The 16,966-nt window shown below is 35.5% G+C and overlaps 1 protein-coding gene across 1 annotated transcript; it reads right to left on the bottom strand.

Moving 5' to 3' along the window:
- Positions 1-235: 235 nt before the first annotated feature.
- On the bottom strand, positions 236-15,947 carry LOC148302044 (calpain-7-like). Its single transcript, XM_088272239.1, has 12 exons — positions 15,616-15,947; positions 15,390-15,532; positions 9,424-9,625; positions 7,676-7,986; positions 7,421-7,597; positions 6,468-6,614; positions 5,225-5,452; positions 3,693-3,937; positions 2,651-2,853; positions 2,147-2,352; positions 1,401-1,633; positions 236-560 (listed from the first exon to the last, which is right to left on the bottom strand). The coding sequence occupies exons 1-12, from the start codon at positions 15,809-15,811 to the stop codon at positions 416-418; spliced, it is 2,436 nt and encodes an 811-aa protein (XP_088128365.1). The 5' UTR covers positions 15,812-15,947; the 3' UTR covers positions 236-415.
- Between the last annotated feature and the right edge of the window lie 1,019 nt (positions 15,948-16,966).

Genomic DNA, 16,966 nt, shown 5'->3' with positions numbered 1-16,966 from the left:
CGTAGAACTGATTTGGTCACCCTATTATTTAAACATTGATGAAAAAAATTCAAAATTTTAGCAGGTACCTGCTGAAGTGCTATGCCGGGAACAGCGATACAAATTTCATTTGAAACTGATTGCTCAGTGTTGCTAACTGGAAGGAACAAAAATCAGCATAATGTGACAGAAAGAGATCTCCATAGCATGTACTTTTTTGGTTGGTTTTTCGATAATGCAATGTTAATAATAAATAAATAATCAACTCATTTAATGTGTCAGATAAATTATTTAATAATATAACAATCATTTATAAAATATTTGATATAAAATTCTTAAATACTTAAAAGTAATGCATATATGTATTTTGCATTGGTTTATAACAAAATGGCGGCAATTTCAGCAGATCAAATAGTGTAGCAGAATACGAGGCAATTTAGCTAATTAATGCTATTTTGATATCAGCAGTTGATTTAACATTTAGAATGAATGCTCCTTCCTGATTGGGATAATATGTGGAAAGCATCACTTTATATTTCCCTGATGGAAGATCTGGAAGCTCTAGTATGACAAAACCAGATCTGCAAAATAAAAACAGCCTGATAAATAATTTGCTATTATGTATTTTTTTTTACTTTAAACATGAATCTGAATAACCTATATGAAATAAAACAAGAAATAGAAAATTTACTCGCTAGATTTAAAAAAAATATGGCTATCAAAAAAACCTGAAATAGGTTCCAGAACAAATATACATAACAGACAAGATAATCTTGAAAAAATAAACAGCTTCCAACAGAGTACTCTTAAACATTTTTTTTAGGTTGAATTGAGTAACAAACGGCAATCTCCAAAGATCACATTTGTATATTTTTTTCTTGGAAATCAAAAATCTTAAGTAGATGTGGAAAAAAAAATCAATGGTAATCCATAGAAATCATCACAGTGTAGAAGAAAAGTATTTAAATACTTTCAAACAATACTCTTCTATATTATAATATGTTCAATGGACTCAGGGCAAAGTATTTTTTAATATAAATACCTAGCGCGTAATAAACTTATCTGTAGAATGGTTAAAAATGAAGCTAACTTTTGACATATGTAAATTATTGAATAGTCAAAATCATTTTTGTGACAATGGCAACCCCACCGATTACATGGATAAGTAACAGTTAGAAGTTAAAAATTTAGTGTTCTTTCAGCATGGAACGCATTATCGTATTTTACATTGATTTGTATGGGAAAAAACGTTTTGCTTAAGAAGTGTTTCGCTTAACGAGTAAGATGCTGGAACGAATTTTGCTCGTTATAAGAGGTCCCACTGTATTTGTTTGAATCACAATAAGGTTGTTATTTGAAGGTTTCAAGATAACAGCAACGACTCATAAAAGGGAAATAATTTACCGCTTTGTTTTTATTACCTGTATAGTCCTGAAGATTTTGTGATGAATGGAGCCGTCACCAAAGGGTCTTCCAGTGAGTGTACGGTGACATTAATTCCCATCTGATACTCCTTGGGTCCCTTCAACTCCAACACCAAGTGATTAGCCGTAGCACAATCTCCCAGCGTAATCAAGTAATGGGGGTTGTTTTGGTACGTCTCTGGGTTATTGGCACACCCCCCCGCTGTACTACCTTTCCATTCTCCAATTATCTAAAAATATCGAAAGGATAAATTCTAATCCTTGGCAGCTCTCAGCTACATTCTTTAGATCTTGGAGAGGAATATATTTTAAGTGATACAGATGACAAAGTAGCTCAGGATGTAAGATGTTCAATTATATAGGAAAGAAAGTGGTGGAGAAATGGTAAGTAGGAATAGGAGAATTTTTTAATTACTAAAAAATTAACAATTATAGATGCACATTACAGAACTCCTAAAAAATGCACATCTACGGTAAGTTACGGAATTGAAAAATGACGATTATTAGCTACATTCCGTAATAACAAATGCATTTTGAAACTGTCTCTAAATATCTTTTGACTGTTAAATTTGTTATTGTAAATACATATTTAAAAAAACTCCTTCACTGGAGAATTCTTGAATTTTGAATGATACTCTCATATCTACAATATAACATAACAATAAGTCAAATATTTCATGCTTTATTTACCAAATGAAAAGGTAAAAAAATGTTATATTATCTTTATAAATCATATAAAATACCTTTTTGGAAACAGGAAAAGAAGCAAGTTTCCTCAATATGAATGGACATGTACCATATGCTCGGAGCGTGTAATAAATAGTTCTCATCTTCTCATACTGAGACACAACAAGAGTATACCGATTACTACTTTCGGCACCAATCTTGAGTTTACACAAGTAGTGGGGACTGTTGATCCTTACCCCGTCAATATATGGTGGAGGATCCTCTGGAAAACAACATACTTATACATACAAGACAAAATTACAATATAACTTTAATTAATATTGTGAAATTAACTCATATTGTATGAGATTAGGAATCAAACAAATTTATAAAAGCACATTAAAAATTAAATATCTTTATATTTTTTATAATGTATAGTTAATATGACTTAGTCTCTATTCATTATTTAACAATAAAAATTGTTAAATTCAATATCCGATTTACTTGAAATTGCTGGTTTAAAAACAAAATTAATGATTTGATTAAATAACTGAATAAAAAATAATAATAAAAATACTGACGAGGATAGTAAACTCTTCGTCCTTCATTTTTATAAACAAGAACTGTAATGTATTCCTTGTTTTCTCTGAAATCATCGATATCCGTGATGTGCCTCGTCAACAAGATCCAGACATCACCGCGGCCCTGGACTTCAAGGCTGAACTGAGGATTATCGCCAATATTGTACCCATCTCGAATTGGACCCGACATTGCGTGCCATAACCTGTTAAAGTACCATACACAATGTCAAATGAAGCATTTTTAAACTCTACAATAGAGTGGACATTTTTCATTAGCTGTAAGTTAAAAGGAAAAGTTCCAAGATTATTGATAATATTATTTTATAAACCTGTAATAAATATTATAAGGATATTTCGTATGAGGATATTACATAGTTTAAAAAAAATAGAACTGTACGTGAATAATGTTGAAGGAGTTTTTGAGATATTCACTAAAGTCCCCACCATCTTGTAAAATTGTGATTCTTCATTTATTTTTGACTCTAAAATCCCCATAATATGACAGATTAAACTTTGAATAGGAATTTGCTATTTAGTTCATAAAAGTTCAAACTTGAGAAAGTTTCAGAATTGTTTCGCTTCATTGCTTGGCAATGTAATAAAATAATGATTAATGAGAAAAAAAAATTATAATTCCAAAAAATAACAGCTTTCTTAAAAGTATGTATGATTGCCAAAGCATGGATTACTAACTCCAAATTAAAAAGAAACGTGATCTTCATCATTCTTTCAATATTGCCTAAATCAATTGCCAGTTTATCCCTCACGTGACTCGGGCAAGGAGTTTGTGTTGCATTGACGAGTCCGAGTGCTGCTCGGGCAAATCGTATTCCAACTTGGCGGTATAGATTTGCCCGAGCCAAATATATTTATGTATTTGTTTTTATTGACTAACCCGAGCAGTGTTCGGGTAGTCCTGTTTCGAGTTGTTTGGTGATGATTTCCTGCACTGACAAATTTTCTCGCCAAAATGTAAAAACTTAAATTTCCCAATAGTGTTTGGTTATAAACAAACCAAGGTAAGAAATATAATTCTACTTACTGATGCAAACAATATGTATATTTAAAAAGTTCTAAGCTCCAATTTATGTAAAATACGTCAAAGAAGTGCAAGATGCTTTCGTAGTCTATCCAGAAGACACCATTGTCAAAAACAGCAGCCGTATCAGGATCAAAGTTAAGTGCTTCCTTCAAGTGAGGAGTCCAGTGAACGGAGTCCAGCTCGGAATAATTCCCTCTCCAACGGAGATGTGACCACGGATTCTTCAGCTTTATTAGTTTTACACCCTAAAAGGAAAAAAACTAATATTTAGCAAAGTTGAATATTGTGTGATACAATATTTTTTTTAATCGCGTACATAAATAGATCAAATACAGTGGAACCTCTCAAAACGATAATCTTTTATAACGAGTAATTCGCATAACAAAAGTTGCTCCTTTAATGAGTTGACATTTCACATAACGAGTTACAGAGAAAGGGCAAGTCCTTTTTTCACGACATTCACTTGTGAGCCGGGACTTCCGCGCCAGTCAAAACAATTTTGTTTTGCTCAACGAGTAAGATTCTGGAACCAATTATGATCGTTATGAGAGGGTTCCACTGTAGTCCTAAGGTACCAGGCAACTCTATTCAACTTAAGGCCACTGTTTTTTTTCTCCGCAATACTAAATCTTGGGGTGGAATATGGCTTTTGTTCCTGGTCGTCCTTATCCAGATTTAACTCTTCCCTGTCCTGCTGTAATCTTCTTCTTCACAGTCCAACTACTTCTTCCTAGGTCCACCTTCAGCCACCTCAATTCTCACTACATATTCCATTATTTTAATTTTATTATATTTGTCTTAATAATTTATTTTACACATTATATTATTTTTAGAAATAAAGTTTTATGATAGCAAAATTTCGCAACCATTTTTAAGGTCATTGTTGTTGTCATCGATAGGATTTGTGGTCAAAATTATTCCCACTCCCCTGCTGACACTCTTTTTTTCGACCAGCTTTACAATTGTAGGGTCCATTTATAACACTGCAAACATATGTACGTGTGGTTTGCAAATGCTATATTCATTGTCTTAACATTTTATCTTTTGCTCTCATTGCTAGACGAATTGTAATTATGGAAAAGGTACCATAAACACTTTTTGTATCAGGAGCCAATTTATGTAGATCTAGCGCTGGTCCTCCAAAGAGATAATTGTGGCTTTTCTACATACAAATTTTCCAAGATGTGATCAATAAAGTTATGCCAAGAAGTAAAGAACCAATTAATGTCCGCCTCCATAGTGTAATGGTCAGAACGCTCGGCTACCATTCTGGAGGTCCCGGGTTCGATTCCCAGGGGGGGGTCAAATGAATATAAGTGATTTTTTTCACTCTAATATTTATTCAATATCACCCTGGACTGGTACCACAAGCGGAGGGCTGATCACTTTTCCTTCAGGTGTTAACGATCAAGATAACACTGCGTTAATATGCAGTGCCCTATGCACCACTGGGGTGCGGATAAGGGTGTGAAGAAGAAGAATTAATGCGTGATTCAGATTTACAAATTAAAAGTCAGCGATGAGTGACTTACATTGACAACTCTGGTGTCCAGGACGGCATATGCATGAGTAGGTACTAGACCAGTCCGTTCTTCGTCGGCCGGAGAAAGTTCTCCCGTAGCTACAGTGGCCAGTAATGTTCCTTGATCTAAATTCACTCGTAGTGTTTCAAACAAAGCGATGGAATCAAAACCTGTAGCGCCTTCTCTGATAGCACTTCTTTCTGGTATCCAACCAGTCAATGCGTGAAGGTCAATATTCTGAAATAATCTTAACATTTTTATTTTTTTATTTTATTTGTTCGGGAATTTAAATTTACAGCTTTAAATTTAAAAAAAAAGTATATTATAAACAATAGTTACATTAACAATAATAAACATTACATTACATTAACAAAAATAATTACATTTAAAAAAAAAATAAAGCCAATTAAACAATTCCACATTTATGTTATAATAACTATTAAAAAGCATTCAGAGATTTAAAAAAAGGGTATGGTATAAAAAAATAGATTTTGCAGAAAGGAGAGGAATTAATGAGGGTGGTTAAAGGATTTTTTTTTCTGGGTAAGGAGTTTAAAAATAAGAATATATTTAAAATAAGAACATATTAATCAATGTTGATTAATGCATTTGTCTGCCTCCATAGTGTAGTGGTTAGCACATTTGGCTACCATGCTGGAGGTCTCGGGTTTAATTCCTAGGGGGGTAAAAATAAATAAACTATTTTTTCACTCATTATAAATATTGAATATCACCCTGGATTGGTTCTCCAAGCGCGGGACTGATTATCTGACCATCTTGTAATTAATGGTCAAGGTAACGCTGTGTCAATCTGATGCAGTGCCGTAAGCAGCTTGGGTGCGGATGCATTTGAAAAATGTTAAATGTAACTTATATTAAATTACCATATTGACCCAAACATAATGTGAGTTACGCATTATATTCGACACTTTGTAACATGTGATGGTGCCACATTTCTACTGTAATTAAACATAATTATAACAAGAATTTTAAGACCATTGTGGCAAAAAAAAAAAATAACAAATAACTTCTTTGAAAAAATATGACCTACCCAAAGTAAACATGTTTATACTGAAAATATAAAATAAAATTATTTACCTGTTCCAACGTAAAAATAAGATAAAAAATCAACCTCTCATAATTTGTTGATTAATCAAAATGCATTTTGGCAAAGAAAAAGTTGATATTTTTTACTAATGGTAGTAATGAATGGCAATATTAAAAAAAAAGATTATTTATAAAAAATACTAACACTGTTTGATCCTGGGAAATCGTAACCACCCATAACTTTCATGTAAGCCTTTTCCAAAAGAGAAACCCAAAATTCATGTTTATTATTTGAGTATGAACACAGCAGTTGGTTGTATTTGTTCACGGGAAGTAAATCATCTATGATAATCTGAAATAACAATATTATACTAAATATTAGCTCAAAGCCAGTGGTATTATTAGAAATGTGTTCAAGTAGCTAAATACATAATATGTAAGGCTCCAAAATCGTGATAACACTTCTTTCACAAAAGTATAAAAGAGAGCTTTTTTAATTTTATGCTTAATATTAAAAATAAAAATATTAACTTTCTAAAAAAACGCTTATCTGAAAAAATCTTTAATTTTTATATACTATGAGATTGATTTTTATGCATAATCTAAAAAACATTGTTGAAAAATGTAGTGCATATTAAAAATTGATTTAAAAAATATCATCCTGATTATTTTGAAATCAAACACAGAGGCGGGAAGATCAACTCTTATTGTAATATGTTTCAAACCCTTATAAATGACTACTTGTAAATATGTGTTTTAATAAAAATTATATACATAACTCTTAAAATAAAATATTTTGATATTTTTAGTAACATAAAATAAGCCCCTTGTAATAATATATTTTTTTAAAAAGGAATAACCCGCAAAGCCTCCATTTTTAGAAGCTTGTCTGCAGGTAGGATAGTAAGGATATGGAAGGTAAATGTGAAAAATACATCACAAACACCCAGACCCATTGAAAATAAATTTATTTTACAATTGGCGGGAATCGAACCCGCAAAGCCAGTTTCATATTTGTTTTGGGCTTGTCTTTAAGAGATGTACCAAATGTAAACTGACATATTTTACAGTAAAACTACTAATGTTATGTAGAAATAAAAATAGTATAACAAACATAGGAAACAACATATAAACAGGAGAAAAATATATTTTTTATACCTTTCTTGGAACACCATTGAGATGCAGTTTTACCATATACTTTCCAAATGGATTTATAACAGGTTCACCATTTCTTTTCTTAGGGTAAATAATTGATGTAATCAGGCGCTTGTTAAACCTTTTCTCATATAATGAGGCCACTGCAAGTGAAGCAACGAAGGAGCAATCAGAAATTACCTGCAAAACATATGGATTTATAAAAAATAACCAGTTGGATCGTAAATTGTATATTTGCAAATTTATTGAACAACTTACAGTTTGCTTGATACTATAGCAATCAACATGAGAACCGAAAATCATCTTCGGTTCGGAGGAAATTTCGTCAGGACGGGCCCAATCCTTAAAATTCTGTTTCTGCTTACTAGACAGACTTAATAAGCCATCTTTATCGGTAAACGTGAATGCAAACCGAAAGTTTTCAGTCAAGTCTATTTCCATGAAAGGCACAAATTGGTTATTATTGATTTGAGAAGTTTTTGTAAGCACAAGCTTCTCTTCTTCCGTGTACATTGCTTGCCCCGAAGATACTTTTAAATGTGCACTATGACCTCTGTGAAGGGTTTTTGCTGGAGAATACAAAAAAAAATATTATAAACTCTATAAAACAATATTATGTTAACACATTGTTGAGGCGGTTTTTTCATCAACCCTTACCCTAATATCAGGTGTCCGGTGGCAAAATTCGGATTAAAATTTTTAATAAAAAATAAACAGCAAAGGATAAACATTTATTTCCATACTATTTTAAAAAAGAGATGTGCGGATTTAATTTCAAAAAAACAAATTCGTCATAATGTAGACCGCCACGTTAAACACACTCATGGAATCTGGCCTCAGTATTCCGTGCTACTCGCTAGAGAAGTGACGTCGGGATGCCATTAACTTCGCGAACAATATTTTTTTTTAGTGCAAAGATAAGACAGAAAAAAAAATATTTTTATATTTTGACATCTCAAAAAAGATGAAGAAGAATATGGAAGTCTGGGTATTTACGGGGCTTATGACCTGTCATAGGCTGGTTAAGTGATCACTTTACACATGTGTAACATTGATTCTACCCATGATTGACAACAACATTACTTAAATTTTTGGAACTCATACAAATATCATAAACCTCATGACGCTTCATGTTTGTAACCCTGTAAATACCCAGACGTATTCTTCTTCATGTTTGTTGAAATGTCAAAATGTAAAAATAACTCCTAAGTGGAGAAACCTAGATTTGTAAACAAGGATTTGGACACACCTAAAATGTTGTGAAATTAGCTGGCTTTATATAATAAAATTACAAATATGTAATTTTTTCCACATGAATTTTATTTGACCAGCAACCGAGTTTCATCGTAACCGACATCATGAGACTGGTGTGAGGCTAGACAAAATTCTATGTTATATACACAACAATGCCTTGAAAACCATGATTTTATATGATTTTTCTGACAAAATAAGTTTAAATTGAATGAGTTATAATAATAATAATTACATGTAAGTTATGGTAAAGGTTTTAGGCGTGATTTGATATAATTTCATGTTAGAAATGGATTTTGTATGTGAATTTAAATAATATATGGTTAAATCTGGAAACGAAATAGCCTCACACCAGTCTGATGATGTCGGTTAAGACGAAACCTGGTTGCTGGTCAAATAAAAAAATGTGGAAAAATTACATACTCGTTATTTTATCATATAAAATGCAGTTCCACCAAGAAATGTCAGTACAAAACTTATTTCAGTTCAAACCCTTATCCGCACCCCAATGGTGCATAGGGCACTGCATTATACAAACACAGTGTTATCTTGATCGTTAACACACAAAGGAAAGGTGATCAGCCCTCCGCTTCAGGTACCAGCCCAGGGTAATATTGAATAAATATTAGAGTGAAAAAATCACTTATATTCATTTGACCCCCCCTGGGAATCGAACCCAGAACCTCCAGAACGGTAGCCGAGCGTGCTGACACTACGGAAGCGGACAAAACTTATAGATGGCTTTATTTACTTACGCGCTGTAGATCTGACAGGCACTGTGGGCATGGGAGCGGACGGTCCGGGCCGGACGGAAACCTTCCTCAAGTCAGGTAGGGCACGCTCAGAAGGGGGACTGTCCTTGCCGTGAGGAGGCAGACCTTTTAAACGCTCCGCCCTTTCCAAGGCATCGTTCAATACTGTATTCAACTTACTCCGTTTCTCTTGATCTTCACATTTCTGTTTAAAAATGAGCAATCGTTTTACTGTTGTAGTGTCATTTTTCGCTCCCTATATTTTACTTACTTACTTATAATCCTTATCCGCACCCAATGGTGCATAGGGCACTGCATCGAATTGACGAAGTGTTATCTCGATAATTACTTACATGAAGGCAAGGTGATCACTCTTGCGCTTCAGGAACCAGCCCAGGGTAATATAAAATAAATATTACAGTGTAAAATCACTAATATTTATTTTCACCCCCCCTGGGAATCGAACCCGGGACCTCCAGCACGGTAGCTAAACACGCTAACCATTACACCACGGAGGCGGACATATTTAGTTGTATTGTATTAGCATGTATATTTACCCGGAACCAAAGAATGTGAGTTTAAAGCAGTTGAAATGCACTTTCCTATTATAATCTATATGTAATAACTTATCTCTTGTACATATAATTATTTTACCTTGTACGAGAATATATGGAGCCAAAATATGATAGAGTGGAGCGGCTGAACTGCACTGCTTTACCTTTATTTATTTTACAAACAATATGACTTTAAAAACACTGTAGTAAATATCGTAGTCATACAGGAGAAAGTGACCAACTACCAAAACGTAAAGTGTTCAGGAGTTCCATTTAAGTCACTTTTGCTTGGCAAGAAAATAAACATCAATGCAGTTAGTAAAATAAACATCAATGCAATGGGGTTCGTGGATGCAGATGCGCAATACAATGTAACTATACAAGTTGTGTACATACTAGCCTCTCTGCATCAACTCCACTCCCACCTACCCGTGGTGAACCCTGTTAAACCTAGCAACCCAGGAAGAGATTGCGGTAACCAACCCCTTTGGAAGCCTGGGTAGGTGAACAGACGGGAGACGGGGGTCTGGAGGGCTCACATCAGTACTGAACTGGCGAAGAGCTCCCTGGATGGTCCCGGTGCAGGCCGTGTACCTAAGGATGGTGGCTGCCAGGAAACTGGACAGCCGGCATCCACAGCCCGAGTTAGCTGGGCTACTGCACTGATGGAGGGCAGCAGTACCCATCAGAACTGGAAGCGAGCGGAGGCAATGGATGCCAGAACGGTTGCCCAACAGATTACTCCAGGCGCAGCTGCAACAGCCTCAACGACTGGAGTACTGCGGTGCAGAAGGCAACGGGAAACCACTGCACTACTTTCCCAAGACAACCCAATGAAAGCAAGCAAACAAATAGGAAGGCCGTCGAGCGATCCGGTTGACACCCGGCGCCTCTGGGGGTCCGGGCCCCAAGGTGGGAAATCGGTGACCGGGCACATCGGTGTGACGCACCAGGCACCATGTGGGAAATGTGCGACTGGTGAAGCTAATTCCAATACAAGAATATCCGTGCGTAATACACACAGAGTTGGCACCTGGAATGTCAGAGGATTACGCCTGCCAGGAAAGACGGATATTCTAGAAAAAGAAATGACCAACCATAACATACACATATTAGGAGTCTCAGAAACACATTGGACCGAAAATGGACACTTAACAACAGCAAACGGTAATACAATATACTTCTCAGGCAATGCAAATGCAACATTTAGTGGGGTAGCGGTAATTTTAACATCTCAGTTAAGTAAGTCTGTCATTGGATATAACCCCATTAATGACAGAATGATCCACATCAAACTGAATACTCAACCCTGCAAAATGAATATTGTACAAGTGTATGCACCGACTGCCGATGCTCCAGATGAAGTTATTGATCTTTTCTATTCTGCTCTCAAAGAAACGCTGGCTCAAATACCCAATAAAGAAATAACAATGGTTATTGGTGATCTCAATGCAAAAGTTGGATCAAACAGTTACCTCGAAGGTGCAGTTGGCCATTATGGAATTGGCACCCAAAATGATAGAGGTGAACGTTTGATCCAATTTGCTATTGAAGAAAAAATGACAATCATGAATACTTGGTTTAAACAGCACATCAGACGCCTATACACATGGATATCACCGGGTGATAGATGTCGCAACCAGATTGATTACATCATGATAAATAGCCGCTGGAGGTCATCGGTAAGTAATGTTAAAACTTATCCTGGTGCAGATTGCGGCTCTGATCATAATCTGCTGAATGCACAAATCAGAGCCAAGTTCAAAATTATAAAAAGGGATAAGTTTAAAACTTTAAACCTCAATGAGCCAGCAATTAAATGTTTTGGCACAGATATCAGGAAACAAGACGCTGATTTCAACGTAAACTCCTCAGAAAATGTCGAACAGCGTTGGAACAGTCTCAAAGAGAAAATTGTCAAGACAGCAATGAAATATCAGGAGCCGAGAAATGAAAAGAGGAAATCTTGGATATCAGACCCCACATGGGATATGATATCAAAGCGAAAAGCGATGAGAGTAAAAGGAACCTCATCTGCAGAAGCGAAATAAGAATACTCTAGGCTCAATAAAGATATACAAAGACATTGCCGACGAGACAAAAATAAACAAATTTCGGATATCTGTGCTGAGATAGAAGATAAAGCGAATAGCGTCACTACAAAGGATCTTTTCCAAAAGGTTAAACTTTTAACCCGTGCTTTCAAACCTCAGACATGGGCAATAGAGGACCAAAATGGAAGCGTTCTGACGGACATTGGCAGCGTCTTGGAGAGATGGCGAGGTTACTGCTCCGGACTATATGCCGAGACCTCAACAGCAGGAAGTCCTTCCTTTGAGAATCAAACCATGGAACCCGACATTTTGGAAGAAGAGATTCGAAATGCACTGAAAAATCTAAAATGCAACAAGTCCCCCGGCAATGACTGCATACAGGCCGAGCTTCTAAAAGAACTAGGGGATAAGGGCATAAAAACAGTGCTGGATCTCTGCAACCTCATATGGAGAACGGGAACATGGCCTCAGGAATGGGCTGAATCTGTTTTCATTCCTCTTCACAAAAAAGGCTCATCCAAAAAGTGTGAAAACTATAGGACAATAGCACTTATCTCTCACACCAGCAAGATAATGCTATATGTTCTAAAAGCACGATTACACAGTTACATTGGATGGCAAATACCAAAGGAACAAGCTGGTTTTGTGAAAGGAAGAGGAACAAGAGAGCAGATCCTCAACATCCGCCAAGTGATCGAAAAAAGCCGAGAGTTCCTGACGCCAACAGTTTTATGCTTTATCGATTACAAAAAAGCTTTCGACTGCGTGAAGTGGGAACATCTGTGGAAAGTACTCATGGAGATGGGAGTCCCATCCCGTTTGATAAAACTCATCCATGGACTTTATGCCCAAAGTAAGGCAATCGTAAGAATCAATGGCATAAACACTGCAAGCTTCCCCACTGAGAAAGGTGTAAGACAGGGATGCATACTCTCCCCTGACCTGTTTAACATCTATGGGGAATACATCATGCGCAGGGCTCTCTACGAATGGAATGGAAGAGTGTCCATTGGTGGCGTAAAGCTGTCCAATATACGATATGCGGACGACACAACACTTCTGGCCAAAGACCCAAAAGAGATGGTAGATCTCCTTAAACGAGTAGAGATTGAGAGCAAGGCACTGGGACTAGAGATTAACCAAAGCAAGACCAAGATCATGATCATAGATCGATCTAAGAAGTTTGGTGATCTCGGGAACTCACTGGAAGGTTTAGAGATAATAAACGAGTTCCAGTTCCTTGGATCTCAAATCAGCAATGAAGGAACTTGTGAAGGAGAGATTAGACGTCGTATCGCCATCGCCAAAAGTGCCATGTCTAAGCTAGACAAAATTTGGAAAGACCGGGGTGTGAGTAACAACACCAAGATGAAGCTTGTCAGGAGCTTGGTCCACTCCATTTTTCTCTATGCTGCTGAAACATGGACTATAAAAGCAGCAGAAAGGAGAAAAATTGATGCCTTCGAAATGTGGTGTTGGAGGCGCATGCTCCGAATTCCATGAACAGCTAGACGCACCAATGAGTCCATTCGCCAGGAACTACGCTTGGATGGCTTGTCTCTGGCCAATATCTGTACCCGACGGATTCTCCAGTTCTTTGGACACGTTGCGCGTGGCAACGAGGATAGCCTGGAACGCCTAGTTGTGATCGGTAGCCTGGAGGGAAAGAGAGGGAGAGGAAGATCCCCCACACGATGGACCGATCAAATTAAGGCAGCAGCAGGCACCTCAGTGGTTGGAGCACTACGTGCAGCGCAGTCAAGAGATAACTGGAGAAGAGTCATTGCTTCTGCAAGGGTCACAACCCTCAGCAATGAGGATTAAGACGGAGAAGAAGCAGTTAGTAATTTTTACCAAGTCAATATATTATAATTCCAGGTTTAAAATCCTTTGGGATTTTTTCAGGGCAATATTAAGCTAGTAAGATATCAAATAGTCAATGATAACGTTTTTGTAAAACAATGCACTTGGTCACTTTCTCCTGCATGACTACGATATGTAAAAATTTCTTATATGTAATTTACTTTGTACTTTATAAGCAGGGTAATTTTTTTTAAATGTCTTTTTCAGAATAACCTAATAATCATTTCCAAGAATTTCGATAGTGTTAAAAAAATACATGTTATTATTAAACCTACTTTTCCTGTTATTATTAATAATTTTACTTCTTCTAGCCTAACCCCGGGAGTGACGGATAGAGCACCGCATCAAACTCACACAGTTTAAATTGATCGTTAAAACGTTCTGTGCGTTGAACACGGCTCCCGTATCTATACAAATATTGCAGCCACATCGCTCACTCCTTTCAAGAACGTCATAAATCAAAAAACTTGATTTTTCAGGAGATCGTTTTTAAAGTTTAAACAAATAACAAAATGTATTAAAAATAAATATCAAGCCACTTATTTAACTTTTTACTGTGCAATAGATCTTTTTAGGTAAAACCTGAAGGTTTTTTCTCCGTTTGAAAAATATCTAGTTTTAAAAAAAAACGATCAAACAATACCTTTTCATTAAAATGCAAAAACAACACTTTCTACCCTGTAGCGGGTAAATATTAAGTTAAAAATATGCCTCTTTTGCTGGGATATAGTACATTTTATGGGCATTCCGAAAACATGCACAACTGAAAATAGACGATTTTTGATTTATGACGTTCTTGAAAGGAGTGAGCGACATGTTGACAGCATAAGGAAAGCAGCCACATGTTGACAGCATAAGGAAAGGGTAAAGATTTATAGCCAGTTTAATGTATTTTGAAAACACAAAGGAAACTTATTTATGATGTTTAAATAGACAGTACAATTTGATTTCGAACAAAGTTTTTTTATTTTTTTATTTGCGAATTTTTACGCTATTTTATACGCATTCAACATGTTGATCACATGAAGGCAAAGATACCATCAGTCTTGTGCTTCAGGAACTGGTCTAGGAGAGTATCCGGGACATAATTTATTTTATTTTATTTTATTGGAAGGAAAAACAACAGTTACAATATATGATAAAACAGAATACAAAAAAAAAATCATGAGTACCAATTACAGTTCTTCACACCTATGCATAAGAAAAGTCTATATATAAGAAGAGACATGAGACAAGGATGGGATAAAGAGAAAAGGAGATGACAGTGATAGGAAAAGAGGAAAAGGAAAGGACTGGGAATAGAATTACCCTTTTAGGTTTACAAGATTTCGAACAATTTAGCTTTAAAGTTTGAAAGATTGGAGTAAAACATTTCAAGGTGGGTACAACATTCATTGAATTTCCCACAACTTCCATAAATAAAGGATTTTTTCAAATAGTTATTTGATGGTACTGGATTATAAAAAGGATGATTAAATAAAATAAATTGTATACTTACAATGGTGATGCCTAGTTCCACAGCTTGTGTATATAATTCAGTGGCTGTATCAACTGACCCTTCGTCATCTGCATCCAAAGCTTGCTCAAACAGAAAATAGCAACGATGAAGTTTTCTTTCATCTTCATCTTGTCGTTCCATTCCTAAAATATATACAAATTTAAAAATAAAATTTATACTTTGATAATCATCAACACTAACTTGGGTATACAATTAACAAGCGTACCTAACTGAGCAGCCCTTGTGCGATATTCTTGAGATTTAGCTTTGACAGAATCTGGTGAATCACTAGAACGAGCGATGGCACTATCGAGTAAATTTGCAGCATAATGGTAATTTGTTATAGCTGCAGCAATGTTTCCACTTCTATCAAATTCCACTGCTATATTAGCGAATCTCGCCGCCTCTTGAAAAGACGCCATAATTCAAAATCTAATCAACCCGCGTAATTAATAAATTCTAATAAACTTCGGGAACAAAATAATTGGTAAAATCGAATTTATAAACAACGACACACAACATAAACCTGTATGTCATTTTGACAGGTATAGAAATGACGCATGACGTTTAAATTTTGTCCATGATTTTAGCAACGCACTCACACTAATAGGTATATAATGTTTGGTATACTCATCATTGTATGTAGCGAGTGTTTTTGCTTAGAATTTTCACTCATGAATTACATTAGATTATATATATAGTAACTTTAAACATAAAGAGTAAATCCATCCACAAGTAGGAAAGGCTATAAAGTCGGAGACTAAGTAGTGAAAGGATAAGCGGTGTTGGAGTATTTCTTTCTTTTGTGGCTAATAAAATAACGGATTACACAGGACAAGAAAATGTAACAAAAAAAATTGCCGCCGGAAATCCAACAACCAATTTCAAATGTTTTAATGTGCTGATTTCGAAAACGCAACCAGATTTTTTAGATCAGCTTTTGTTTTTGAGATACAGGTTGATTGATGTTAGCTGATACTAGCCAAAAATAAAGAATAAATATATCTTTAAGGACCTAAATAGAATTTTCCATCGCAAATTAGAATCTAACTGGCCAAATATATACTTGGAATTATACCTGAATCAACCTTCTTATACCAGGTTAACCAACCCTGCTCAATACCATGCTTTAAATTACTTATTTTATTCTGGGAATTGCCTATGACTCTCCCCTTCCATACCTGCTTCATCCCTACTAATTTTAAAGTCAGGAACATCAACATCGTTTCTTGGCAGAACTCGATTTGGTATATTACACAATTAGTTAGTCTTGATACTATTCAGTTTTCGCAAGTGAAGTTTTGCTATCATTTTGCGTAAATTTTTGTCGTTTTATGGTATAGTATCAAAACACTGAACTAAAACAATGACATCCACAAGCAGACGTAGCTGCTTAAATTATCCCAATGTTTTTTTGTTATGTATGTGGCGAATACATTTTAAAAGAAAGCAGAAAAACTATTTCTGACTTTATGCAAAAAGCTTATCTTGCCTATTTCGGCATTCATTAAGGAGATCAGGATAAATCTTGGGCTCCACATTTCTTATGTAAAACATGTGTTGAACATTTGCGACAG

Source organism: Brachycentrus maculatus, unplaced genomic scaffold, assembly GCF_059751285.1.
Source record: "Brachycentrus maculatus isolate JH-2025_06_01 unplaced genomic scaffold, ASM5975128v1 h1tg000486l, whole genome shotgun sequence".
Classification (NCBI taxonomy): Eukaryota; Metazoa; Arthropoda; class Insecta; order Trichoptera; family Brachycentridae; genus Brachycentrus; species Brachycentrus maculatus.
This window is presented reverse-complemented; position numbering and strand designations above follow the sequence as displayed.